General features: G+C 39.5%; 1 protein-coding gene across 1 annotated transcript; it reads left to right on the top strand.

Moving 5' to 3' along the window:
• The first annotated feature begins 4 nt into the window (after positions 1–4).
• On the top strand, positions 5–27,665 carry PACC1 (proton activated chloride channel 1). The gene is made up of 8 exons (XM_075204222.1): positions 5–155; positions 6,539–6,641; positions 7,223–7,432; positions 9,497–9,651; positions 13,736–13,878; positions 20,946–21,090; positions 21,646–21,753; positions 25,208–27,665. Exons 1-8 carry the CDS (start codon positions 120–122, stop codon positions 25,367–25,369), a joined length of 1,062 nt encoding a protein of 353 aa, XP_075060323.1. The 5' UTR covers positions 5–119; the 3' UTR covers positions 25,370–27,665.
• The last annotated feature ends 315 nt before the right edge of the window (positions 27,666–27,980 follow it).

Genomic DNA, 27,980 nt, shown 5'->3' with positions numbered 1-27,980 from the left:
CCGGCGAGCTGCGCACGCACCCTGCTGTCTATGAGGGTAGTAGAACACGGGACCTGAGAGAGAGAAAAGCCGGATCCTGCAGAAGACCCTGACCCTGGACCCACAGACTGCCCAGTGCAATGATCAGGAAGGAGATCTCCAGATCCTACCAGGAGGTAATTACAGGCATGTCCCTGAATATCACCCCATCACCTGCAGCAACAGGTCCATGCACAGCTGGTGAGTGCCAGCTCAGCTGGTGAGTGGCAGATGGGACCTGCCACCCGAATGTGGCATGTCCCATCCTGCTCTGGCATCAGGTAACAACTGGGTTTGTCACCAGTGATTGTCTGCAACCTGTTCCTGGATATAAAACCTCTATATAATAGATGTCTATATACTGTAAGTTGCTTTTTTGTTATTCTAATGACTGTGCCATCTTACTAATAAATTAGAATAAATCCAAGAAGAATCTACTACATTATAGTTATAAAAGTATAATATGCATTGCATATAGCTTATCATTTTAGATTTTTAAGACTTTTTCTATCATATTATTTAGATTGTACGTTCTTGTAAGTGAAGATTGAATAGACCAGATGTAATTTTCCAATTGGTTAACCTGGAATTGCAATATTATTTCCCACAATTACGGTTTTTGTACTAGTTTTATTTCTGTATCCGGTTGTGTGTTATTTTAATTTTATTCTTCACATATCGCGTGAGTGTCTGGCTGTGGTCCTGGGTTGTGATCTCTCACCAGCGCTGTACTGTTAATATATTAATTATTGATATAAGACAGTGAAGTGTTACTTGCATGTGTTTGTAAGAGATAATAAAGTTGGAATTCGGCTTTAAGGTTTGTACAATTAAAAATATAGCAGTTTATTCATTTTAGCGGCTGGCAGTGTACACCATGCATATTTTGCAAGGTTTTGTACAGTTGTGTTTTTTACTATACATACATAGTCAGACTTTTCCTTCCTCATACTGGGTGTTAAACATTCCATTAACAACAAGACACAAAACACAAGATTGACAGTAAGAATGTTTTCTAGGAAGTAAACAGATAAAACGTTGTTCCTAAGGACAAAATGGAGCAGGAAGTGAGACGTGATCAATTCTCTTTCTTCACATAAAGAATGTTCCCGGTTCATCAATGTAAATTCTGATTGAAGTCTAAGTGGATAAATGCTCATTTTTAAAGGGCGGTACTACATAAGTACAGAAAAAGGCATATATTCAGCATGTTTATTTATCATCCTCATAATACTAAGGGGGGTGTGACACAACAGCTAGAACAGGGCAGCTGTCTGAATCGCTAAATCACTTTCCTATCGACAAATTAAAGACAATATCATAGCTGTCACCAGTCCCTATTTTTCCATGACTGTTCTGATTTTCAGCAGTTGAAAAGTTCACGGCCTCACCCAAATATGTGTGATTTGGCGTATTTGGGTGCCAGTTGACTTGGTCATGAGGAATCATCATCATCATTTATTTCTATATGACTTGTGTTGTCCTGATTATGAAATCGGGATTGTTCGCAGGTATGGGCACTGCTTCCCGCCACACAAGTATCAAATTGAAGCACTTTCTTGTGACAAGGAAGATGGCTTCATCTTCACTTCAGGGGCTCGTGCACAAGGGCGATTGCTCCGAACTGTCCTCTCAGCCAAACGGAAAAGAAATGGACAGGTCTTGTACTCTGTGAGGAAACTTGTGGTGCCTTAAATAAACAGCCATTGTCAGGCCTGTAGGTAAAAGATGGTACCTTTGCCAATTCTTCATTTTGTTGTATATCAGTCCTACAGTGTATATGAAATGTCTACACGTCCTTATTGAAATTGCAGCTGTAAAGCCTGAAATGAGGATTAATCAGATTAGACCTTGCTCCTCCTTTAATGTGACTTTGCAACTAATAAAATTCAAGCGAAAAACAAATAGACAATTTTTAGGACAAAGAAGTGAAAATAAAAAACTTACAAACACCATGTTTGCATAAGTTTGCACATCCTTTCATAATGCAGCTGTAGCTGTTAGCCAATCACATTCAGAATCATGTTCAAAGGTAATTAGCTTACACCTACCAGCACTGAAAGTGATGAACCCCAGTTACGGGTCATCTGTTCCTGTAGGATTTACTTGCAGTTTTCTTGGTTGTTTCCTACAGGATAGGCATCGTCTGCAAAAAGCATTCTAAGCATCTACAGTATACAATATTACCCCATAATTTACATTCCCACAGTTTACATTTTCCCATACTTTAGTTTATTTTTAGTTTCTTACAGTTAAACCCTTTGTGCACATCCCCAGTCTATAATTTTCTACACGCACACCATTGAACGCAGTGAAAGGGAGGATTCATATCAGCTTCTATCACCTGTTAGGAAACCACTTTATGAGTTCATCCCAGTGTTGTACATTACCTTACCAGTGGATTCATAGCACAGTCTGCTGCTTTAGACCAGGGGTATCAAACTAGTATTTTTGTGGTCCGTTCTTGGCTATTTGGAACACAACTAGAGAAACTGGATTACCTTTAAGTACCCACGGGCACAGGCAGATCTACACTTAGGGGTATATTTACTAAACTGCGGGTTCTGAAAAATTTGAGATGTTGCCTATAGCAACCAATCAGATTCTAGTTATTTATTTAGTACATTCTAAAAAATGACAGCTAGAATCTGATTGGTTGCTATAGGCAACATTTCCACCTTTTCAAACCCGCAGTTTAGTAAATATACCCCTTAGACTCTATGGAGCTAATAGCCCACATGGCATCTATTTGGTCGCTTCTTTGTGATTGGAGACTCCCCCAGTTAAAAAGTGTCATAAAACTTGGATGCCATTGTGACAACATACTGGTTCTTTTTGCCACATGCCAAATTTAAACCTACATCGCACATTATTGCCTATGAAAATTTTAGGACATTTATTCACCTTTCACTCCACTATTCCTCATTTTCACTGTTACGTTAATATATTACATCATTATTATGTAACGCATCAGGCTCCCATTGTGACCTTTACACAGTATGTAATGCAGCATTGATTTGACCAGTACCCCTGTGTCCAGCACCCACTGTTTTTATCCAGTACCTTTATTTATGTAGCTCCAGCATACTGGGCCGTGCTCTGCAATGGGAAATAAACACAGTAATAAAAAACTGAATTAACTAACAAAGATCAGAGGTAAGAGGGCCCCACTCACAACTTAGAGACGGGAGACAGGGGCAGCATCCTCTTCTTGCACAGACTGGCAGTGTGGCGCTGGGCTGTGACATCATAACCAAGCGCCACCTTCAAGTTACAACATTAACATGGAGGAGCAGCCGCCAACAGCTTCACATGTAAGAAGCTTCTTCTCTGCCTGCCAGCGGTTGGCGCTCTCACAGGGGTATTCGAATAACTGGATGAGTGATATTTTGTCACTCATTCTGTGTTCTAGGTGCCCCCTAACCATTGACACACACTGTAACCTCCTAGTTTCGCCTAAAGGTGGCGCCGATTAAACCGCCAAGGACTCCTTCAAACTGCCCCCTTCGTCATATGTGGCCACATGGTCCTAAAGATGTTGGAGGATCAATTTTATAGTGTAGAACAGGAGACTGTGTGTATACATGATACCTTTTAATATTGCACTAATTTAATTGATATTACAATTGCATTAGATATTAAGAAGTGTTTTGAATTTCACTGAATAGATTAAGTATATTATCCATAGCTGATTTAAAACAAGCCAGGAAGTTCTATATACAGTACGTGTCTGAGACCTATTAGTACGGTTCATTTTGTTTATCTATGGAATCCTGAAGTCCTTTGGGGGAGGATGGTAGGAAATATTTCAGGAATTTTCGTAACCCCCTTTGTACTTTAGAATGGCAAAGGAGGATCTACTAATTATTCCTAAGGGAACATGTCATATGTTGTGTAACACAAATGTAATTGAATCTTGCCAGGTAATTAGGAACGGATTAAGGGGGGGTATTCAATTGACCGCAAGATTTTATTTTTGACCGCGTTAAGTCATTTTAACGCTGTTTTTGATCATTTTCTTGCGGGTTAACTTTACCTTTCAATTCCATTTTTAACGCTACTTTTTTTTCATGAAACGGTCCTCTTGCGCTCCAGTGTAAGGTCTATTGAAAGTATAGGGTGTGCGAGAGGCAGCCGCGTTAAAAGCTATTCAATTGTTTTTTAACGCGGCGCGTTAAACAGGCCAATATGCTGTTTTATCTCGCACCTCCTTGGGGTGTGATAAAAATAAAAAGCCTCTGAAAACTGTTTGAAATCATGTAATAATTAGGAAAAAAAAGGATAAACTACATTTATCACTAATGCTTAACATGTAAAAGTTGATTTTCTTGTGAAAAAATAATGAAATAAAATAAAAAAATCACTAATTAAATATATTTATGTATTTTATGGTGCAAATATGTTTGTACTAATGTGTTTTGACATGGTATAGATGATTATATAGTAAAAAATAGTTAAATAAAAAAATATGCTAAAGAAAGTACTGTAATGTAGATATTATCAACTAGAATGGTTGTATAATGCAATAAAATGTATGAAAATGTATGCACATGTATGCCAATCCTTTTTTTTGTGTTATACATGACCACGTTAAAACTCCCCTTCACTCCCCTAAAAACTCGCAAACACCAATTATTAACGCGCGGGGGGCAGCGTTCCCGCTTTTTCAATTAAATTGAACGAGTTTTCATGCTGGGTTAACTAACAACACTCGGTATACCAGTTAAAAACCTGGGGGAGATTTTTTTTTTTTTCACGCGGCGCGAAAAAAAAACCAAACTCGTGGTCAATTGAATATACACCTATGAGTTTTAATTTTATATTTATTTTTTTGGATTGATTTTACTGTCCGTTATATTATCTCGCAGTAGATGCTGTAGTGAGTCGTGCACTACAAAGAAATCACAGCAAGATGCTTGTTGTATATTTAAATATATACAGTAAGCAACAACACTAGCCATGCTTTAAAGATTTAGAATATACTTGTCACGTACACGTGGAGGCAGCCATTTTGTGACGTGAACCAATATTTAGTATAATGCAGCCAGTCGTCTCACAATCAAGTAGGGACATCTCTGAGACATAAAGCACTTTGTGAAATTATTTATGCTGCAGTTTTCATCCTTCGGTCTCTATTTGTGTTTTTATGGTAGTTTAGTCTTTAATGGAGACCTCCACTCAGTAACTTCACTCTCCCTCAGGTAAAGTCCCAGGGGATGGGGAGACCTTTATAATTGTACTCTCTTGGGGCTGGGCGTCTCTAGGTGGGGTGAGCTCTCCTTGAGTGAAGTCTTTATTTAATCATCTTAGACGGTGTGAGGATACCACCCTTAGCTGGGATGGCAGTTACCCTCTGTGGGATTCAATTCATTCAGGTGGACCAGAGTATATCCAAAATATGACTTAATTACGACAGCACAACATCACAAGACATTCACAAGGTACAGGGTAATGGTAGCATGTATCCTCCAGCAGCCTCTTGCAGTCAGCACTCCAAAGTAATAATCTCAGTGTCTTTCAGAGTCTTATCCTCCCGCAATATTACCACTACCGATTAGCTAGACAGTTACGGTGTCACCCAGCCTGGGTTAATGGCTCACATAGACCCTGTCCTGGTAGGGTTTCCTCCAGCGGCACCACGATGCCTGGCCCAGAGTCCTTCTCATTGATGTCTTGTACACCAGGATCCTCCAAGCTAGAATAGCTCTCTTGGTATTCTGCTCTCCCTATATTCTTCCCTGTATACACAGGAAGTATGGTCAAATGTCTCAAACCTCCCCCTTACAGCAGAGGTCTATCAGTGAACACTTTAACTGCTAGACATACTGTCCCTTTTACCTTGATTATACAATATAATGTCTTGACTCAATTAGCTGTTTTGGCTGGATACACTACACATGGGGTTACAATATTACATCAGGGAATGACACTGCACGCTTACATGAAACAATAAGACTTTTGCCACATTGTATCAGCAGTGTTACGCCATCTGAGTCTGTGATACATTTTGATACAATAACATTTATATTGGTACATATTAATACATTTCCCAATGCTATTTCACACAATATATTACTGTCGTATATCATCTAGAAGTTCTAACCTCATTACCTCTCAGATTACCTGTTGACCTAGCTAATTACCATGGGCTGCCAGCTAGTTAACTCAGACATTGTTCTGATTACAAACCAAATCTCAGCTGCCCCTCATAACAATGGACATTTGAGACAAATGGTAATTACATTAGCTAACACAAGCAAAATGACTTCTACTGTCCTGTTATTTTCATACAGTCTGGCAATATTCTGTATATTTATACTACATACAATATTGCAGGTAATAGCAAGGGCAAAGTAACATGAAATAATAATACACATAATACATCAATGCTCTGGTGTATATACTTAGACTGGGCCAAGGATTAAAAAGTACATTAAACTGTGAGAAACGGGTGATAAATACAAAGTTCTCAGTCCAGTAGCACCCCGTCTTCTCACAGACCTATTTTCTTTGTCCACAGTTAAGTGAAGAGATTGAACAACCTCCGGAAGACGATAAGATGCTGGAGGATATGGAAGATGATCAGGAGGAGCTGGGGGACTCAATCTCCACTACTGCGCCAGGTGAGTAAGACTAAGTCAACATTGTACAGGGACCTGGTGCAACGTTACTATAGGTTGGGGGAGAGTTCGTAGAAACACAACATTTCTTGCGCTTCCCCATCGGGTTGAGATGGGAACTGACAATTGTGGAACTGCTGAAACCTCAGAGAAGGGAAACCACTAGATATAGGACTGTTAAAAGTTATGTAGGCCACTGTGCTTTATGTGACTTGTCTGCCACAAGTTGCCATGTTAGAAGTGAGATACTTATCTAACAGAGCAGGCACTGAGTGACTGACATCCTGACATACCTACTTTGCAGAAATCCACTGTGTGGATTGGTGGATTCTTACACAGGGTTAGGGCCAGTGGCATCACAGTAGCTCAAATGACAGCATTTTTTAGCTTTTTGACCTGCGTCAGCTACCATCATGGTACGGCCATCCAGACACAGGATGGAGCTTCATCTGTCTGCAGCGGAGTGGGGAGTTAATACTTTACTTTTCAACAGACCTGCAGTGGTGTTTGAGGGTTACATTGGACAATACGCTTGTATTTGTGTTAATAGTAAGAGCTATGGTTTCCCTGTTTCATTTTATCAGACCAAGAGACGGACAGGAACAGCCCCTCAGTACGATTCAGCCGGACCTGTCTGAAGAACGTGTTCTCCGTGCTGCTAATCTTTGTCTACCTGCTGCTGATGGCCGTCGCTGTGTTCCTGGTCTACCAAACCATCACCGACTTCAGGGAGAAGCTGAAACACCCGGTTATGTCTGTGTCGTACAAGGAGGTGGATGTACATGAAGCTCCCGGTAAGTGTGTCCTCTCTCTGGTGTCCTGTATTGATCATATCAAGGTGTAATCCCTGTAGTGGACCTGAGGGTTAACGGTGCAGTGGTATAATCTTATAAGGGTGAATTATTTTCATGATTACTAATAATTAATTTTCTATGTTCACTAAATTGGATAAATTTGCTAAAATGCAACATAAATGGTATAAAGAACTTTCCATTCCAGAGATTATAGAAGAACTCAAAGCAAAACTTTGTCTAGTACTGGGTGCAGTTTCCCATCTTAACATTAATGCTGACCACACATACGCCTGCCTAGGTGTCGGGCGACGGGATCCTTGCCCAGATTGACCATAGCTAGGGGGCCAGATTGGATGAGATGAGGTGTTTGGTGGACGCAGGGTCAGAAGGTGATCGCACATAACTGATCTCTTCTGACCGCATTTGACAACACAATATTCATCATCGAAAACACCGCTCCCTATCTGAGTCAGGGTAGTAATAATAGCACTCAGAAGGGCACCGTTAGCGGCTTTGGAGTACCCAACAGATTGGAAGGGCAGATCATCGGAGGTGAGTAACACTCAGGGCTAGATTTACTAAACTGCGGGTTTGAAAAAGTGCAGATGTTGCCTATAGCAACCAATCAGATTCTAACTCTCATTTTGTAGAATGTACGAAATAAATGACAGATAGAATCTGATTGGTTGCTATAGGCAACATCTCCACTTTTTAAACCTGCAGTTTAGTAAATATACCCCTCAGGGTTTAATGGTAACATAGTGAACGCCGTAAGACATTTTTCAGGACAGTTTTCCCTTCAATAGATGAGGTGCTCACACTCATCAGTACTGACATTTCTTGTAATGAAACCGATGTGGTCTAGTGGAAGAGCGTCTCTGAATTATTTACACGTTGGTGTTGTCAGATCATGGCCGGCGCATGGTGTCACTTTCAGTTCTGCAAACTGAGACGTTGCCACACAACTAACAGTTGTCTTGTGTACAAGTCTCTTGTTGTTGCCATGACAATGATTATATTGAACCAATACTCTTGTTAATGACGGACACTATACTGTTCACTTGTGAATTTTAAAAACAGTAGATATTTTGTAGCTACTAATTAAAAGTTTAAAATGGACAGGACCCAATACTGATCGGAATAACGTTACCACAGTCTGAATACATATAATACTTACCTCCCCACTTTAACACTTTAGTAATTGGGATATTACTATGCTTGAGAAGGAGGCGTGGTCACACTGCGTGGGGGTGTGGTCACATCAGATGTGGGCATGTCAGTCGCCCCTGGGGGCGTGTCCAGCACTTTGTCTTCTGCATTTCTCCCCGTATGTACACTATGTCCCCTACACCTCCCATCCTATGTACCAGTCTGTTAGGCAGAACAGTATTGAGCACTCATTAAATCATAAATGATCTAATCGATTGGACTACCAATATCCAGGGACATTTCAGGGTAATTAAGGAGCTATGAGATGATGTCAGTGACAGCCCCGTCCTTGCAGGAACCAGGCAGGGGGGGCCCATCCCAAAATGCACAGGATCCAGGAGCTACATCCTGGTGCTCAGAGACCCCAGAACAGCAGGACGTAGCCTCTACCTTCAGTGGGCAAGAAGGGGTTAAAGCCCCAATAAAGCTAAAATACAGGTTAATAATAATAATACTAATAATAATAAAGCCATCTTGTAACGCACAGAGATAAAACACAGCACATACATAAAACTTCTGTGTTGCAACTTTTTACATGTTATTTACATTTGATGGGCAGTGGATGGGCATTGTTCTCTGTTATCAGTATTTCCATACACAGGAAAACTGGCTAATACAAGAGGCGTAAACACAGGAAGTCTACTGTGTGTCGTACCGGGGTCCTCCAACACTTTTCTTTATCTTTGGGAAGGATAAGGTCCATAAATGTACACAGCGGGCAAAGGGGAGACATTTACGGACACATAAGAAAATAGTATACGATCATCCAGCATATGACACCCCCCCCCATACTAGGTACAGGCTCAGTTTATGGTTAGAGACCCTGTGTCACACTTTGCTTTTTACCTGTCCAAGGTATCGCTCTGTACCCGGGAAAAGCCCGGCTGCTGAGCTGTGAGCATCACCTGTACGACCACATCCCACCGCTAAAGAATCCGGGGCAGCCGGGAGAGAATCGTTGTATCACTCAGAAGGTCAACTACACCGATCCCTTCACCAACCAGACCATGGTAAGTACAAGCATCCTGAGTTACATCTGGGCTTCTGTAGTGTAAGCGTAGACTCGCATCTCTAACAACTCACCGCAAGTGACAAACCTCTAACTGGTCCCTGACAACAATACAGATATTGATACAGTTTGTGCGATGGTTCATGGGAACCCTACAAAAAAATGAAGTAGACTTTGCCTGGTGCACAGCTGTATTTGCAAACCAACTGATTAGAAAATTCTCATTGAGAGTAATTAGATTACTGTGCAGCAAAGAGACTGCATGGCACTATAGCTAAGAATTGCAAAGTCCTACAAACTGCACACTACATACTATGTACGGACAGCAAATGTGAATACAATGTGAAGCATATCTAATTCTGCTGCTGTAGGGGAACTATTACATACAGATTTGTGAATGTTTTTTTAGTAATTTCTTTATGTAAGGCAAATTGTGTTATGTATTTTAATGGGCCTTTAAGTAGTAGATCAGTCAGTAGATAAGTGTTTTATATGAGAAGCATCATTACATCCCATTTCAGATAGGTAAAAAACGGTATGCAGCGCTCAAATCTAACTGACTCCAATATAGACTAATAAAAATAATGAGTGGCAGATCACGAGTGGTCAAGTATATAAAATCAACATATTTATTGTGTATATTAAAAATCATGCATGTAAATACCTGTATGCTTACAAAGGTATATTGTGAGGAAAAACTACATCACAGTGCACTATGACGTATATGAACCACACGCTACTGATGAAAGAAAAATATAACAGCTGTATATTATGTAGCCAATTGTGTGGTCAAAGATGTTAATTAGAAGACATGAGCAATGCTCTACGATTTCCCCACAAAAAGATATATAGTGCTGATAGTTGCCGTTATCATCAATCCACACGTAGTGGTAAGTTTCTTCCTATGAATGATAATGTCTATATGGCCATATATATAACTCCGTATTGGGCAGAGATGAACTAGGGCCTCAGTTCAAACAAGCTTTATAGTATAAGTTCCACATATAAATGAATATTCCGCTTCATGCACCATAGATGGAAAAGACACATATGTGAGTAGAATATACTGTAGTACTTACTGTCTCTGATGGTAGATGTGATGCGCTTTTCCACATACCCGTATAAATTACACCTTTGCAGACTTGTCTCTTTGAGGTTATTGTGTGTCCGATGGTTGTAAATAGTGATCACACACCTTCGTAGTACGGACTGGAATCATAGGTGAATGAAGATGAAACCTATTTAGGCTTTAGCGGGATGCTGACATGAGTGCCTTGAAGCGATACATTGAATGGATAATACTTGTATGATCCGCGGATAACAGTGATATCTGTGACCGCCTCACACACGGCTCTCTGATGAGAATGCTCCACGGAGAAAAGAGGATGGTAAAAGCAATTGTTTGTCCGCTTTCAGATGAATCCAAAAGTACAACTCCTGGGTGGGTTGAACCAAGTGCAACGGCAATTACAGCATATAGCCAAGTGAAAATAAAAATGGCACAATAGGTAAAAAAAGTATACAGAGACCAACTAAATTGTTGACTCTATCCCCCTAACGCGTTTCATTACGGAACGTAACTTCTTCAGAGGGAATGACCAGAATCATTAGAGGCTTATGGAAGCCTTTATATACACTGCAGTTTCAATCAACTCACTGATTAGACTTTATGTAGCACACATTTGTGACAACTGGTGATCAGATCTAGCAGCACACATATGTAACTGTATGTGTCTGCTCCAAACGGAGGCAAGTTCTACCAAGGATGATTTTGATTTCAACAATTATATACCATTATAATAATAAATCGTATAAATATAAGACAACAATAAACTAGTGTCTCTGTATTATTTTCCTTAATGGTAAAGTATATATCATATATTACCAATGAATAAAAGTGGAAAGTAAGTAAAAGAAAATAAAAGAAAAAATAACAATACCAAAGAAAATGGAAATAAAAATAAAAATATAAATAAATAAAGATAAAAATGATATTGTAAAATAAATATAAACGATACTTACAAATACAAAAATAAAAATGTATAATAAATGAAAATTAATAAAAAAATAAATAAATAGATGGTGTGTGAAATTACCAGAAAAAAGGGGGGAAGGGGAGAAAGGATACAATGGTGAAAAGACAGTAATGGCCCACTCTTTGAAAATGGCCATAACATTATAACCATGTATTCAAATGACAATACACAAATAGTGATCATATTAATAATCAAGGACAAGATGTAATATACAATATTTTATCGATTAAATAGACCAGAAAAAGATATTATTATACAAAAATAAATTCCCATTCAATCATAAAAAACAGTTTAATTCCATGGATTCATTGAGACCATCTGGATGGATAGAATTAAGTTTATGCATCCAAACAACTTCCTGTTTACAAAGTTTGTTGTATCTATCTCCCCCTCTCTCAGTTGTTTTAACATGTTCTAAACCCAATACAGTGAGACAGGAGGGATCACTATTGTGAACTGTTGCAAAATGCCTTTATACTCCATGATTATGAAATTTATTCAGAATATTACGTCTATGTTCCACTATTCTTCTTTTTCTATTTCTCCTCACAATATACCTTTGTAAGCATACAGGTATTTACATGCATGATTTTTAATATACACAATAAACATGTTGATTTTATATACTTGACCACTCGTGATCTGCCACTCATTATTTTTATTAGCCTATATTGGAGACAGTTAGATTTGAGCGCTGCATACCGTTTTTTGCTCTATATTTCTGTATGTTGGTGGGCGCAGCCACTTAGTTGTGCAGCAGCTTGTCTTCTGTCCATATATTACTGGAAATTGTACATATTTATTTTTTCCATCATCTCATTTACCTTCATTGGTATTGCATTGGCGCCATATCAGGGTTTTTTTCTGTTTTTTGCTATACCATTTCAGATAACAGCTTGTACTGTAGCATTGGCCGTGGGACTGAAAATTTGTCTGGGGATGTTAGTGGAACCAAATTATTAGTTGTAACCTGCGCCAAATATAACTCATAATAGCACTGAACTTGTAGTGGTTCTTGCAGCAGAAATCCACTAGATGGCAGTGTGGGTCCAGAGAACAGAAAATAATGTAAAGCAACAACTCTCCTTTTTATACTTTACGGACTGTACATAGGTGGCAACAGGGTCCATTGTTACCCTGAGACTAAAAGAAAGTAGTTTTCTACAGCATTTCCATTAATGAATCACTCCTTGGTAAGGAGTATATTACTTAGCGGCTACAAAGAGAGGTTACAGTGCCATGTGCAACTAATAATTGGGTAATTAATGTTTAAGCCGTACGCCAAGTTTCAGAACACCAATGCCCCCTAGTTATTAGGGGGCGACGGCTTAAAGTGTCCTTGTCATGCTGGAGGTGGGCATTTTGTGGGCGGGTCCAATATTTATCTCTCAATGATGTCACTATTTCCTAGTGAACTGATAGGCTGCATTCTCATGGATAGAATAACTGCAACTCCCGGGTCCAGGTGCCATTGAATACAGACTAATCGTTCTTTGTTACCAGCTGTTCCAAAACATATTAGAAATTAAGCACATTACATGTAAGAGATTTCACACTTGCTTAAGAGACCTGTCACATTTTACTTAATAGTAGAACAGAGGTTTGTTTTAATATACTCACTACTTTGCAGCATTCGTTTTTCAAAGGTCTTTTCTGCGGCCTTAAAGGTGTTCTCTTTTCTGCAAGCTCCGCCCCCTTCCCCCCCATCTGATATTCCCATCATGCACTGCATGTACCAGCCAGCAGTATCAGAATCATGACACTGCTGGATAGCCCAACAGCAGCTCCTGTCTCCTGATCACAGCAGGAAAAAAATAAGGATTTTATGGCCTAGGAAAATACCTTTTGAAAAATGTAAATACAGCCTTTGATACATAGTAATGTCACATAGCGGAGATACTTACTTATAAGGTAAGTGCTGGGGGCCCCTGGATGGACCTTTATTAGTGGTATGAGATAAGGGGTTGTCCCGTTAGGTTGTTATAAATATTACTAACGTTGACCTGACATATTATTTGATATTTTGTATTTATGGATCATGTTTTGTAGAAGTACGCCCTCATTGTTAAAGGGCCGTGTGAGGTGAGAAAGAGAGAACTGGTCTTCCTGCAGTTCCACCTTAATGAGACGGAACAAGACTTTAGTGCTATCGACTATTTACTCTTCTCTTCCTACAAGAACTTTCTAACCAGGTACGTACATTCTTATGATGTGAGGGAAACAAGGAGGGCATGGTTGCTCAGTGGTTAGCATTGTTGCCCTAGAGCTCTGGGGTCGTGAGTTCAATTCCGACCATGGCCTTATCTGTGTAGAGTTTATGTCCTCGCCGTGTTTCCGTGGGCTCCCTTCGGGTGTTCCGGTTTCCTTCCACACGCCAAAAATATTTAAGTTACAATACTTACTTTCCCATAATTCAGACTACTGATTCACACAAAATACCATGATAAGTTAGAATAGGTTCCTATAACTGTTTTGCCTTATTTGAGACCTAAAAGGAGGTATAGGGTAGGCTTTATGGCCCAATCAAACTTCTGGTAACACAACTGTCCTGATATTTTTTAAAAAAATTATTTCACAAGTATGTGAGCCCTATTTATACTATTATTCCACAATCTATTATATTCCACAACCTACTGGGTCAGTAGGTTATAATTTATTCTGAATGTCCCAGTCTTCTATCCTTGGTTATTAAAGAAGTTGCTGACCACATGCTGTCATATTTCTGAGAAAGTCTATGGCATATCAAGTCATTGACTTGGATGACTAAATATACTCTAATATATTCAATAGAGTATATATTATTATCATCATTATCATCTCACTTCCCCATGACAAACTACCAGGGCATAGAACCTAGAGGCAAAACATAGGACACTTACGGAAACAGGACACATGATAGACAGAAAAGAAATGTAAAGTGTGAACAGAAACTAACGGGAAGTTTTAATTTTACTGCAGTCTCTAGTTGAAGTCTTAGGTGTTTTCGCTTTTTGTTCCGTTGGTGAGGATGCTGTAATAATATAATGTGTGTGCTTGATGAGATCAAGATTCAAACAATGAGCTTTTGTGCTCCGGGGAATTGTAGTACAGCGTTTAAATGAGTCCTTTGTTTTCCTGGCTCACAGGTTTGTCATCAGTGCCATTAAGACTTTGACGTAGTTTAAATATAAAGTGGATGAGCAGGATGATTAAAAAAAAAAAAGTTTTTAGTTTTTATAACAGTTACTAATGTCTATGTAAACATTGGCACATGCACATCAGCGTTCCCGTATAAGCCGTAAGCCATTTATTGTGTCGCTTACTTCCTGAACCTGTTGTAGCCGCTTCTATCACTCAGTGTTGCAATTCTATATATATATATATATATATATATATATATATATATATATATAATATATATAGAGAGAGAGAGAGATATATGTGGGCATATATATATACGGTGACTAAGTGGTTGGCACTTCTGCCTCACAGCACTGGGGTCATGAGTTCAATTCCTGACCATGGCCTTATCTGTGTGGAGTTTGTATGTTCTCCCCGTGTTTGCGTGGGTTTCCTCTAGGTGCTCCGGTTTCCTCCCACACTCAAAAAACATACTGGTAGGTTAATTGGCGGCTATTAAATTGACCCTAGTCTGTGTGTCTGTGTGTTAGGAAATTTAGACTGTAAGCTCCAATGGGGCAGGGACTGATGTGAATGAGTTCTCTGTACAGCGCTGCGGAATTAGTGGCGCTATATAAATAAATGGTGATGATGATATATATATATATATATATATATATATATATATATGACTACATATATCTATCTATGTGTGTGTATATATCTATCTATCTATCATTATTTTTTTCTAGGTAGGAAACCTGTTATGACATTATGGTTCATTCCCAAAAATGCAGATTAATAATGCTGGGCCTGATTCATTAGTGATCTTAAATGAAGAGGATCCTTATTAAATTAGGTTTCTGTTTTGCACATAAGTTAAATACTGACCGTTTTTTCATCTAGCACACAAATATCAACTTTAAATTTCAGTGTACAAATAAGCTATCAAGTATTTGTGTGCTACATGAAAAAACAGTCAGTATTTAACTTATGTGCAAAACAGAATACTAATTTGCACCCCTTCATTGTAACATGGTTTTGTCCAGGAGACTGAAATAAGGATCCTCTTCATTTAAGATCCTTAATGAATCAGGCCCGCTGTCTATTTCTGTGACAGATTCTCAAATAATACTGTTACTCTGTTCTTTAATTCACATTTTAAAACTCTCTTTTTTTTGTAGCCAAAGTTTTCTTTGGGGGTAACTGTAACCAACTCACAGTTCTAAGATCACATTTGTCATTTGACTGTTGCTATCTGACTTTTAAACTTTTTAAGAATATGGAATTATGGTTCTCAGTACGAAATGACGTTATTTAATACAGTCAACACAGAGCAGTTTACACCCCTGTAGGTTTTTACAAGGGTAGTTAAAACATGTAAGTAGCGCTTTCTGTATTTTAAGTTTATGTTCCTGTACAAATTCAGTGAATTTGTATCTCCTCACTATACTAGGGAAGATCTTGTTGTTTTTTAAGTAAATAATAATTTATATTAATGTCTATCATAGACTCGAATGAACCAGTGGACCTAACAAGGCAGTTTAACATTTACATTTACTGTATAGAATACTTAAAATATTTCTCAGACAGTCTCAATAAAAAGAATTCTACAAAATGTCTCAGTATTTTGTTCCTAGAAACAATGTACATAGCAAAGTGGCAGAGTATTGAATCTAATCTATTTCTAGTATATAAATAGATGGGCTATTACTGTGTAAATCTATTTGTATTGATCACAAGGACACCACATGCTGTTCCTGATTATTTGTCCCATTTATTTTCCAAGTAATTCTGTCAATGTGGGTTACACTTCAGAGATCTCCAGCGTCTCTCAGATGAAAGTGAGATGCAGAGGCTGAGATACATTATATACCTTCCTAATGCTTCACATCAATCTGGTCTCTGGTTCGGCTGAATCACAATCTGGTAACGGGTGAGAGACCAGATTGGTTAGATATGATTGTTCAGAGGGATGGCTGTAATATTTACCATCTAGTCTGCTGAAAGTTTCATCTATATTAGAATGACGTGACCAGACAGTATATGGGGTAAAAATAATGGGAGATAGTGTCACATGACACGACCGGGCAGAATATGGGATCAGTCATTAGCATACAGAGTCACATGACATGACTAGGCAGAATATGGGATCAGTCATTAGCATACAGAGTCACATGACATGACTAGGCAGAATATTGGATTGCAGATTAGCATAGAGTCACATGACACGAACAGACAGAATCATCATCATCATCTATCTATTTATTTATATAGCGCCACTAATTCCGCAGCGCTGTACAGAGAACTCACTCACATCAGTCCCTGCCCCATTGGAGCTTGCAGTCTAAATTCCCTAACACACACAGACACACAGACTAGGGTCAATTTGTTAGCTGCCAATTAACCTACCAGTATGTTTTTGGTGTGTGGGAGGAAACCCACGCAAACACGGGGAGAATATACAAACTCCACACAGATACGGTCATGGTCGGGAATCGAACTCATGACCCCAGTGCTGTGAGGCAGAAGTACTAACCACTAAGCCACTGTGTTGCCCAGAATATGGGATGACTGATTAGCATACAGTCACATGACACTACTAGGCAGAATATGGGATGACTGATTAGCATACAGTCACATGACACTACTAGGCAGAATATGGGATGAATGATTAGCATACAGTCACATGACACTACTAGGCAGAATATGGGATGAATGATTAGCATACAGTCACATGACACTACTAGGCAGAATATGGGATGACTGATTAGCATACAGTCACATGACACTACTAGGCAGAATATGGGATGAATGATTAGCATACAGTCACATGACACTACTAGGCAGAATATGGGATGACTGATTAGCATACAGTCACATGACACTACTAGGCAGTATATGGGATGACTGATTAGCATACAGTCACAGGACACTACTAGGCAGTATATGGGATGACTGATTAGCATACAGTCACATGACACTACTAGGCAGAATATGGGATGACTGATTAGCATACAGTCACATGACACTACTAGGCAGAATATGGGATGACTGATTAGCATACAGAGTCACATGACACCACTAGGCATCATATAGGAACACAGAGCTACATATAGGGCCAACAGACATAACTGGGCAGCATATGGCATCGCAGTGTAGTATATGGAGCCACATGACAGGACTGAGCAGCGCACATGATCAGAGTAGCCTGGCAGCTCATGGGGCCACAATACAATACATAGAGGTTGAGTCTATATAGAGTATATGTAAAGGCAGATTTCACTCTTATTAATAAATGCAAATAAAATGAGAAGTTACTTTTTTAAGACTTACTAAATGTTTATATAAAATAACAATTAAAATAAATGTCTGTTTAAGTTAATCATCATTTAGTAATTACCTAAACTCAATTCTGAAATATCAAAGTATGTAATCTGTGTGTAATCTGTGAGTCACTTCTTAAAAACCATGAAACAAGTGATGGGCTTGTTACGTCTGCTGCGCCTACTCTGATTACACTGTGTATGAATAATCCACTTACATCGGCTGCTATCAATTCCATTTTATTAGTATTTATGTGTCATCTATCCTGATTCATAGATCAATTTTTTAGCTCTGAGCTTATTTTCTCGGTGGTGCAACAACCAACAGTTCAATCAGAAACAAAATAGGAATGTAACCATCATCTCACTGCGCACTCAGAGACGCAATCCGTTATAAACTCACAAACTTTATTGATTCTATATAAAAGCCATGTAGCGATTTGTTTCTGCAAAGTAAATTCACTGAACTTTGAGCAAAATATTAAAATCAAGTAAAGAAAGCTAAAAAAAAGTGTGTATTCCAATAATGTTAATACTAGTGTATGTCAGAAACCTTAAGAAATATTCTGAAGAAAACGGAGCTTATCTTGAATAAGCACCTTGGGCCTGATTCATTAAGGATTTTAACTGAAGAAGTTTCTTATTTCAGTCTCCTGGACAAAACCATGTTACAATGCAAGGGGTGCAAATTAGTATTCTGTTTTGCACATAAGTTAAATACTGACTGTTTTTTCATGTAGCACACAAATATCAACTTTAAATTTCAGTGTACAAATAAGCTATCAAGTATTTGTGTGCTACATGAAAAAACAGTCAGTATTTAACTTATGTGCAAAACAGAAAACTAATTTGCACCCCTTGCATTGTATCATGGTTTTGTCCAGGAGACTGAAATAAGACGTTTCTTAAGTTAAGATCCTTAATGAATCAGGCCCCTTGTTCTCTATAAAACTGTAGTGAAATAATTGCCAACTGCAGTTACCAAAAGAGTAATACATTTTGTAGAAAATGAAACGGTTACAATTTATTTAGATATTAAAGATTACTATCGTCTGATTCATAGCGATGTATCGCAAATTAACTCATACAACCCTAATAAGCAGATTAGTAAACTGGTTTTCCTATATCAGTTTCCTCATATTGCGAGTAAGCTAGCAATGCCTTTTAATGATTGTTATACTTGGATGTGACATGCCTATCATGCCTATGTGAGTGTATCCAAAGAGTGAGAGCATAGGAAACCATTGAGCTCTGTACGTGACAGGACAATCCTAGTAAGCATGAACCAGTGCAGCTAATTTATTTAATATTATTATTATTTATCTCATCAACATAATAAATCTCAGATTAGTACTATTATTTATATCCAAAAACGTAATAAACAATGGCGCTCACAGCAGTATTGTATAAAGTTAGTATAGAGAAAGTCCACACATACACCTCTTCCACATATGAAGGCAGCCTTCCTTATAATAGGTGGGTAAGTCCAGAATCAAATAGAAAGTCAAACAAGGATACGGCGCACAATGGTGTGTTACTAGGAATTTATCCCAGGTTCAGTGGGGAAATAATAGTATAGTCAATGGATCAAAGTTCCACGTTTGCTGGACGGTCTTATAGGACCAAGGGTATGAGTCCAGTTTGCACATATAAAAGACAGAATAATATAGGCATAGGATTAGTAGAAGCAGTGTGTTAGTGATAGCCCATCACCATAGTATTACACACCCAAAGGAAATTATATCGCTTATCTGTATGATTAATCCAAAGACTGGAACACAGCTTAACAACCACTTCACTTTCAATATTATGTGGTCAGCATACTCAGCAACTGCAAGTCTGGTCTCCAGTCAAAAACATCAGCATACTGTAAACATCATATCTCTCTTCCACTCAATGGGTAAGAAAAAAAGGAGATAATACACTATATGGTGTAGTATTTCAAGGTAACAGTATTTAATCAGGATTTTAACATATAAAATGCACACTCACAAAGAGTAATGCAAGCTTATCTGAAATTCAGGTATCAGATATACCATGTCCTCAGGTACAGCAGGAACCTCCCACAGTCTTCCGCACAGGATTGACTGATGGTGTGGTGACCCAAATACACAGGAACAGTTGGAAAGAAGCCTCTACGCGTTTCGTCCTCAAACAGGACTTCCTCAGGAGGTGATAAGTGTGGCCTAAAACCAGGGATTATTTATAGTAATGCGCATCGCCATTTTGCGCATGCGCATTGCGCTAGACGAACTGCGCATGCGCATTGCGCTAGACGAACTGCGCATGCGCGACCCATCGGTCTTACTGCGCATGCGCGGCTACGATACTGTCGTGATTTACTAATCACAGACGGTCTCCTATTCAGCTATTCAGGGTGTAGTTGAGGGATATAGTGCAAGGATGAGAGGGAAGATTTAACAGTGATTATGATAAAGTTAAATGCAATACATGGCGGTGGCCATCTTGGTAAAGGGGAATTCTAGTGGAATGACCTTTTTGTCGGCCATCTTTGTAAAGGAAATGTGAATAAATGGCTCCAGAAAACGGCCATCTTAGTACAGGTGCTAAAGTGCTGGAAATAGTGATAGATATCGGGATCTAAGGATCCAATGTAGGTGGACACAATATAAAATATAAGACATTTACAAATACACAGTAAATATATATAGAATAATGCATGAACTAATGTACTATTATTTATTTAGCACTTTACAAGTGCCCACCTATACAGTAATACAGCAAGACTGGGCATTAATAAACAGACAAGGAGGTAAGAATGTAAGATATAAGATAAAGTGATAATATTCTGTATGTGTTTTTGTTTTTTCCAGCGCAGACCGGATGAAGTTCATGCAGGACTGTGAGAGTTCCTTCTCCAGCTGGAAGTTCTCCGGGGGATTCCGCACCTGGGTGAAGATGTCCTTAGTGAAGACAACAGAGGAAGATGGGAGCCAGTCGGTGGAATTCCGACAAGAGGTGAAGTAGGATCCAGGTCCTTCAGTGACACATTAACACAACAAAGATCCTTACCTGAATGATAGGGCTGCACTTATGCAGTGTTGGGATCTATGATGAAATCAGACCCCCACCAATTAGGCCTCGTCCCCTGCGCTCGTCATCTGGCCACCACTGACGCACTAGTCCCAGCGTGATCACTGTTGGCGTTGAGGCTTCGAAGTCCTGAAGCTGTGTAATGACGGGGGCAGGAGGTGCGTTCACAGAGGCCTAATTTCACCACAATTTTGGTAAGGTGCAATGGGAATTTGAAAATTTGCAAAAAGGGGAATTGTCATGTGTGACATATAGATATATAGTATATTACTGGATATATACTGTCTGCCAGTTAACCTATCAGTTTGTTTGGGGGTTTTTTTTTTGGAACTGTGAGAGCAAACCACTTACAAACATGGGGAGTACATACAAACTACACCCACATAGGGTATATGTGTGTGTGTGTAAAATATAATTTGTTTAATGCATCAGGACACTTTATACTGTATTATAATGTTCTAGTATCTACTCTAATTGCAGTCTAGCGTTGTGAATTACATTGATCGAAGACCTGCGGCAGAAAAGGGAGACCAGTTGTTTTTCGTGGTCTTTGAATGGAAAGACCCCTATATTCAAGAAATTCAGGATGTGAGTATAAAACGTGACTTCCGTATGCTGAGAAAGTGATAAATATTGGCAGCTTGTATAATTCATTATGATTCATCAAGAGAAACAAATGTTGTTACCCGTAGCAACCAGACCTTAGTATTCAATTGTCTAACTTGCACTAGTCTGACGTAACTGATTGGTTGATGTACAGTATGGTTAGTTTATATCTCATAATTAAATCATAGTTGCCTACTCTTCCGGAATGTCCGGGAGACTCCCGGGAGAGCGAGACGACCTTCCGGTTTCTAATCGCCACCTATAGTAAAGTGGGGGGGGGTGGGCTTAGGATGTGAATTACGCGTCATCTTGGCCCCGCCCCCTGTCGTAATTGGCCGTAAACAGTGATTTATGGTTTGGGGACGGGGCTAAATGACGTGACCCGTCGGGCCCCGCCCCCAACACGCCCACCTCCAACTGATCTCCCGGAGGAGCCCTTGCCAATGCAGGAAAGTATATGAATTAAATAAGATGTAGGGGTAGGTGTATCACACCTTCTGAAAAGGAAAATTGGAGGTGTTGCCCATAGCAACCAATCAGATTCTAGCACTCAGGTTCAGTGACTTCTGGCTGTTGTACTTATAGTGGGTGAATCGGTTCCCGTAATCCCCTCTCACTAATGCTGACTATAATGTACTATCACATTATAACTAGCACATTATAATTGGTTATAGGTGGCATGGGAGTCACAGTAATGACATAGTTATGCCTAGTGTAGTATATTAAATAATCTCATTTATGAATAGGGCCCAGATAGGAAAAAGAAGAACTCTTTACGTAAACTAATGTAAATAATGTGGACATTAGCAATGTATTTAAAAAGAAAAACATCACGACATTGTCCCCAGAAGCATTATATCTATCATTATCCAGCGGTACCTGGCTAATCTAAGATTATCTTGGCATTAATTATACTTCTGTCATTATATCCATAAAATAGCTATATAGACGGGTAGATAACTTATATATCTAATGTATGAATTTAGATATACAGCGGCCAGGCTGCCTAGTGTAATACCTATATAGACTGTCCTAATTGGAAAAGGTGGCTAATATTACTGAATATAAATTTAAAATAAAAATATACATGGAGTTGACATTTATTATTGTCTTTAATTTGTAAGGTGCCTCAGTGCTCCGCAGAGCGACATTTGGGAAAACAGGACATTCAGATAACAGGGACATATATAAAATAGGGACATAGAAGGTAAATGGAAAAATACAGATTTGAAAACAAAGAGACAGCTCATCTTCTATCTGGGCTCAGAGTGGAGATTGGGACAGATGTGAGGATAAGTTTGTGTAGTGAGTATAAGTTGGAGTAGGGTGGGTGTGAGGGGGCATTAGTGTGGGTAGTATAGGTGGGAGTAGGGTAGGTGTGAAGGTGTATTAGTGTTGGTAGTATAGGTGAGAGTAGGGTAGGTGTGAGGGGACATTAGTGTGGGTAGTATAAGCTGGAGTAGGGTAGGTGTGAGGGTGCATTAGTATGGGTAGTATAGGTGGGAGTAGGGTAGGTGTGAAGGTGTATTAGTGTTGGTAGTATAGGTGAGAGTAGGGTAGGTGTGAGGGGGCATTAGTGTGGGTAGTATAAGCTGGAGTAGGGTAGGTGTGAGGGTGCATTAGTGTGGGTAGTATAGGTGGGAGTATGGTGGGTGTAAGGGTGTATTAGTGTGGGTAGTATATGTGAGAGTAGGCTAGATGTGGTGGTAGGGTATAAGTGAGGGTGTATTAGTGTGGGTAGTATAGGTGTGAGTAGGATAGGTGTGATGGTGCATTAGTGTGGGTAGTATAGGTGGGAGTAGGGTAGGTGTGAAGGTGTATTAGTGTTGGTAGTATAGGTGAGAGTAGGGTAGGTGTGAGGGGGCATTAGTGTGGGTAGTATAAGCTGGAGTAGGGTAGGTGTGAGGGTGCATTAGTATGGGTAGTATAGGTGGGAGTAGGGTAGGTGTGAGGGGGCATTAGTGTTGGTAGTATAGGTGGGAGAAGGGTAGGTGTGAGGGGGCATTAGTGTGGGTAGTATATGTGAGAGTAGGGTAGGTGTGAGGGGGCATTCGTGTGGGTAGTATAGGTGTGAGTAGGGTAGGTGTGAGGGGGCATTTGTGTGGGTAGTATAGGTGTGAGTAGGGAAGGTGTGAGGGGGCATTAGTGTGGGTAGTATATCTGGGAGTAGGGTAGGTATGAGGGTGCATTAGTGTGGGTAGTATAGGTGAGAGTAGGATAGGTGTGAGGGTGCATTAGTGTGGGTAGTATAGATGGGAGTATGGTGGGTGTAAGGGTGTATTAGTGTGGGTAGTATATGTGAGAGTAGGCTAGATGTGGGGGTAGGGTATAAGTGAGGGTGTATTAGTGTGGGTAGTATAGGTGAGAGTAGGGTAGGTATGAGGGTGCATTAGTGTGGGTAGTATAGGTGGGAGTATGGTGGGTGTAAGGGTGTATTAGTGTGGGTAGTATATGTGAGAGTAGGCTAGATGTGGGGGTAGGGTATAAGTGAGGGTGTATTAGTGTGGGTAGTATAGGTGTGAGTAGGATAGGTGTGAGGGGGCATTAGTGTGGGTAGTATAAGTGGGAGTATGGTAGGTGTGAGGGTGCATTAGTATGGGTAGTATAGGTGTGAGTAGGATAGGTGTGATGGTGCATTAGTGTGGGTAGTATAGGTGAGAGTAGGATAGGTGTGAGGGTGTATTAGTGTGGGTAGTGTAGGTAGGAGTAGGATAGGTGTGAGGGTGCATTTGTGTAGTGAGCATAGATGGGAGTAGGGTAGGTGTGATGATGCATTAGGGTGTGAAGTATAGGTGAGAGTAGGGTAGATCTGTGGGTAGTATAGGTGGGAGTATGGTAGGTGTAAGCGTGCATTAGTGTAGGTGGGAGTAGGGTAGGTGTGAGGGTGCATTAATGTGGGTAGGGTAGGTGTGAGGATGCATTAGGGTGTGAAGTATAGGTGAGAGTAGGGTAGATCTGTGTGTAGTATAGGTGGGCGTAGGGTAGGTGTGAGGATGCATTAGTGTGAGTAGTATAGGTGGGAGTAGGGTAAGCTTTAATAAAGAGGTAGTTTTTCAGACACCATTTAAAGATTTGACTGTGGGAGAGTCTTATTGGGCATAGTAGGGAATTCCATAGGTGGGTAGCAACACAGGAGAAGTCTTGTAGGCAGGAGTGACGGAGGTTGTCATAGAGGAGGCAGTGGTAGATTTGCTGCAAATAGGGCTGTATTTTCTCTGTAACATTCTTTAGTAGACAGAGGCCACCACCCATGAGTATGTCATCACTAAAGCTCTGGAGAAAACAGCTGTCTTCACACTTCTTTCACTGAGAACCACATGTCGGCTGGAGAGCGAACAAGCCGTTTATAACAGAACCCGTAAACATCTGCTTCTCATACACTCTCATTTACTTGTCTCTTGTTATTTCCTCTCCTTCTTTTATTTTCGCTCTGCAGATCATCACTGCCAACCCCTGGAGCATGATCGCTCTGCTCTGTGGCGTGTTCCTGGTTTTATTTAAAGCTGCAGACTTTGCCAAGCTCAGCGTGAAGTGGATGATCAAAATCCGCAAACGGCATCTAAAAAAGAGGGCGCGGGAGCTGAACAACATAAGCTGAGGTTGTGGGTGGAAGATCGGAGACCTCAGGGCGTTACAGTAGGATCAGGCGGCTGCTTGTATGGGGCTCGAACATTGCTCAATAACTTTTTTGTTACCTATATCTAACATAAAATTAGAAGATTAACACGTGGCCAGTGCCACGGTAATCCTAACCACAGTCATAAAACTGATTTATACATACAGTGCCGGATCACCTAAATTGAGAACAATAAGTACAGGGAAAAATAAGCGAACAAAGACGCTATCTACAACATCACCACCGCACCCTACCGATTTCTAGGGTAGAACGTCGCTGAAGCCATGTTTGTTGGAGTGGCGCTCGCTGCTGCTTTGGATTATCGGAAAAATGTGAACCAAACAAAAATTGCATATTCGACATGGAAGAATCCTGGGAGGAAACTGGATTCCAATGTACTGCCAGTGATGGTTATTTAGCATATGTATGTAAAGTGTTCGCCGGTGGAAGCATTGAAATGTGAGTGAGCGAACAAAGGCTGGGTCACAAGTCCATGTTTGTCCATCGCTGGGAAGAATAAGAGATTTGTTTGGTTCGTGTTTCACAGGCCACAGAAGTTGTCAGATATAGTTGCACCAGGGAGCAGCTGAAGGGGCTGTTGCAGCGGTTTAGTCCAATAAAATGACAAACAGTATTTACCACCCTGTTATATGGGCTATAAAAGTGTGAAAAAAAAGTTATTTAATTTATATATAACAATCTTACCAACAGCTGCCAACAATATGTTCTTCTGATGTAAAATAAAACAATCTTTTTTCTAAATCGCCAGTGCTGGTCCGTTCCGCTGGGAGCTCTTGGTTAGATTGTTGATATGTTTTTATATATATTTTCCACAGTGAATATTGAATATTGTTTGTTGACATTTTAAAGATGAAGTAAATTAAAGTAACTGTTAACAGGCTTCCAATCCTGCGTCCTACGCTGTGTAATTTTGACCAACTGTTGTACCATGTGACTTTCGTAACTAATCCTATTCAAATTTGGTTTGGTATGGAAGGAAGTCACACCATGTGTGCGGTCATACAATGCATTGATCGTGTGACGTGAGAGTTGTCAGGATGAATCCTGGGCAGTGTGTGGGCAGTTTTATTGATGTAGCAGAGATCTTACAAGGATTTAAAGGGAACTCCACTCATTTTTGTGCCTATCCGCAATTGATGAGAATATGTTTTGCACCCTTAGATTCTATCTTTAAAACAACTTTGACACATTTAAGAAACTGTTAATCCATAAGGAATCCACACACACGCTGCAGTCCAGAAAGTTATAATCTTGCATGCTATTTCTGTTTGAGAATTTGAAGGGTGCATCACTGTTTTGATGGGGAAAAAAATTGCTAGACCCAAATTTGTAGAAGTGCTTACTATATTTTATAGCCAGCAGGTGTCACTGTTTCCACCCACTGGCTCATATGGAGAGATGAGGCTATAGACAGAGATTGCAACAGTGACATCTGCTGGCTAAAAAGGTATTGCACAGCCTTAAAACACTGAGAAGTAAAGCTAATTCAAATTCAAATTTTACAAAACTTTATTACACAGTTTAGTTGTACAGTCTTTACATTTTTACAATTCAGTTCAGGAAACCTGAAAAGTTTAATGCAATAAAAGAGGTGGTTATAAAGTGATAGTGAGAGACTGATGTGAATGTGCAGATGCATAACTATATTTACTAAACTACAGGTATGAAAAAGTGGAGATGTTGCCTATAGCAACCAATCATATTCTAGCTGTCATTTTGTAGAATGCACTAAATAAATAACTAGAATTTGGTTGCTATAGGCAACATCTCCACTTTTTCAAACCCACAGTTTAGTAAATATACCCCCTAGTGTCTTCCACAGTTTATCTGAAGACAGAACAAATACAGTATTTTAACACTTACTTTACTACACGCAACAGAAATAAAAACTTTTGACTAGAGTTCCTTTTAAAAAAAAAACATTTTAATGATCACAGTTCACAAAGTTTTTCAAATATTTTCATGCCTTATTTGTAAATATTTAAAAGTGGGCATTAATGTTAGTTGGAATATTTTTAACATTGAAAAGTTTGCTTTTGTACTGCCAAGAAATTAAACTTAGAAATGTGCTTCCAGTGGTGGTTTTAAAAACATGAATGTTAATGCCAAACATTTTCACATGACAATTTCAAATATTCCACAGCATAAGAAATAAATGTTATGAACAACAGATAAAATCATAAATAATTTTGCATTATTTCTGAATTTGACACTTGTTACTTTTCCTGAATAAAAATGCCACTTTTGCTTATATGTTCCAATATGTGCTCTTTTCCTTCATTGTCTTAGTGATGTCACTGGTTCCTAGTGACTGGATAGGCTGCATTCTCAGTGATGTCACTGGTTCCTAGTGACTGGATAGGCTGCATTCTCAGTGATGTCACTGGTTCCTAGTGAATGGACTATATTGAACTGATAATTGGTCAAAATGTATAAAGATATGAAGGAAGGAGTATCCCAAAACAAGCCACAGAATATTCCAAATACTTATGAGGTCAGTAGAGGGTTTGAGAAAACTTTCTATATAAAGCCAGTGATCCCGTACATATGGCTTGCCTTGACAAAGCTGTAA

This window comes from Mixophyes fleayi, chromosome 3 (assembly GCF_038048845.1).
Source record: "Mixophyes fleayi isolate aMixFle1 chromosome 3, aMixFle1.hap1, whole genome shotgun sequence".
NCBI classification, from domain to species: Eukaryota; Metazoa; Chordata; class Amphibia; order Anura; family Limnodynastidae; genus Mixophyes; species Mixophyes fleayi.
The sequence above is the reverse complement of the archived record's forward strand: the minus strand, read 5'-3'. Positions and strand labels throughout refer to the sequence as shown.

Bases quoted from the DNA above. Each gene is read 5' to 3' on its own strand.
- PACC1 (XM_075204222.1), top strand. From the start codon at position 120: ATGATCAGGAAGGAGATCTCCAGATCCTACCAGGAG. The intron at 6,642-7,222 runs GTGAGTAAGACT...TCATTTTATCAG, and splicing joins AATCTCCACTACTGCGCCAG to ACCAAGAGACGGACAGGAAC. The intron at 7,433-9,496 runs GTAAGTGTGTCC...TACCTGTCCAAG, and splicing joins GGATGTACATGAAGCTCCCG to GTATCGCTCTGTACCCGGGA.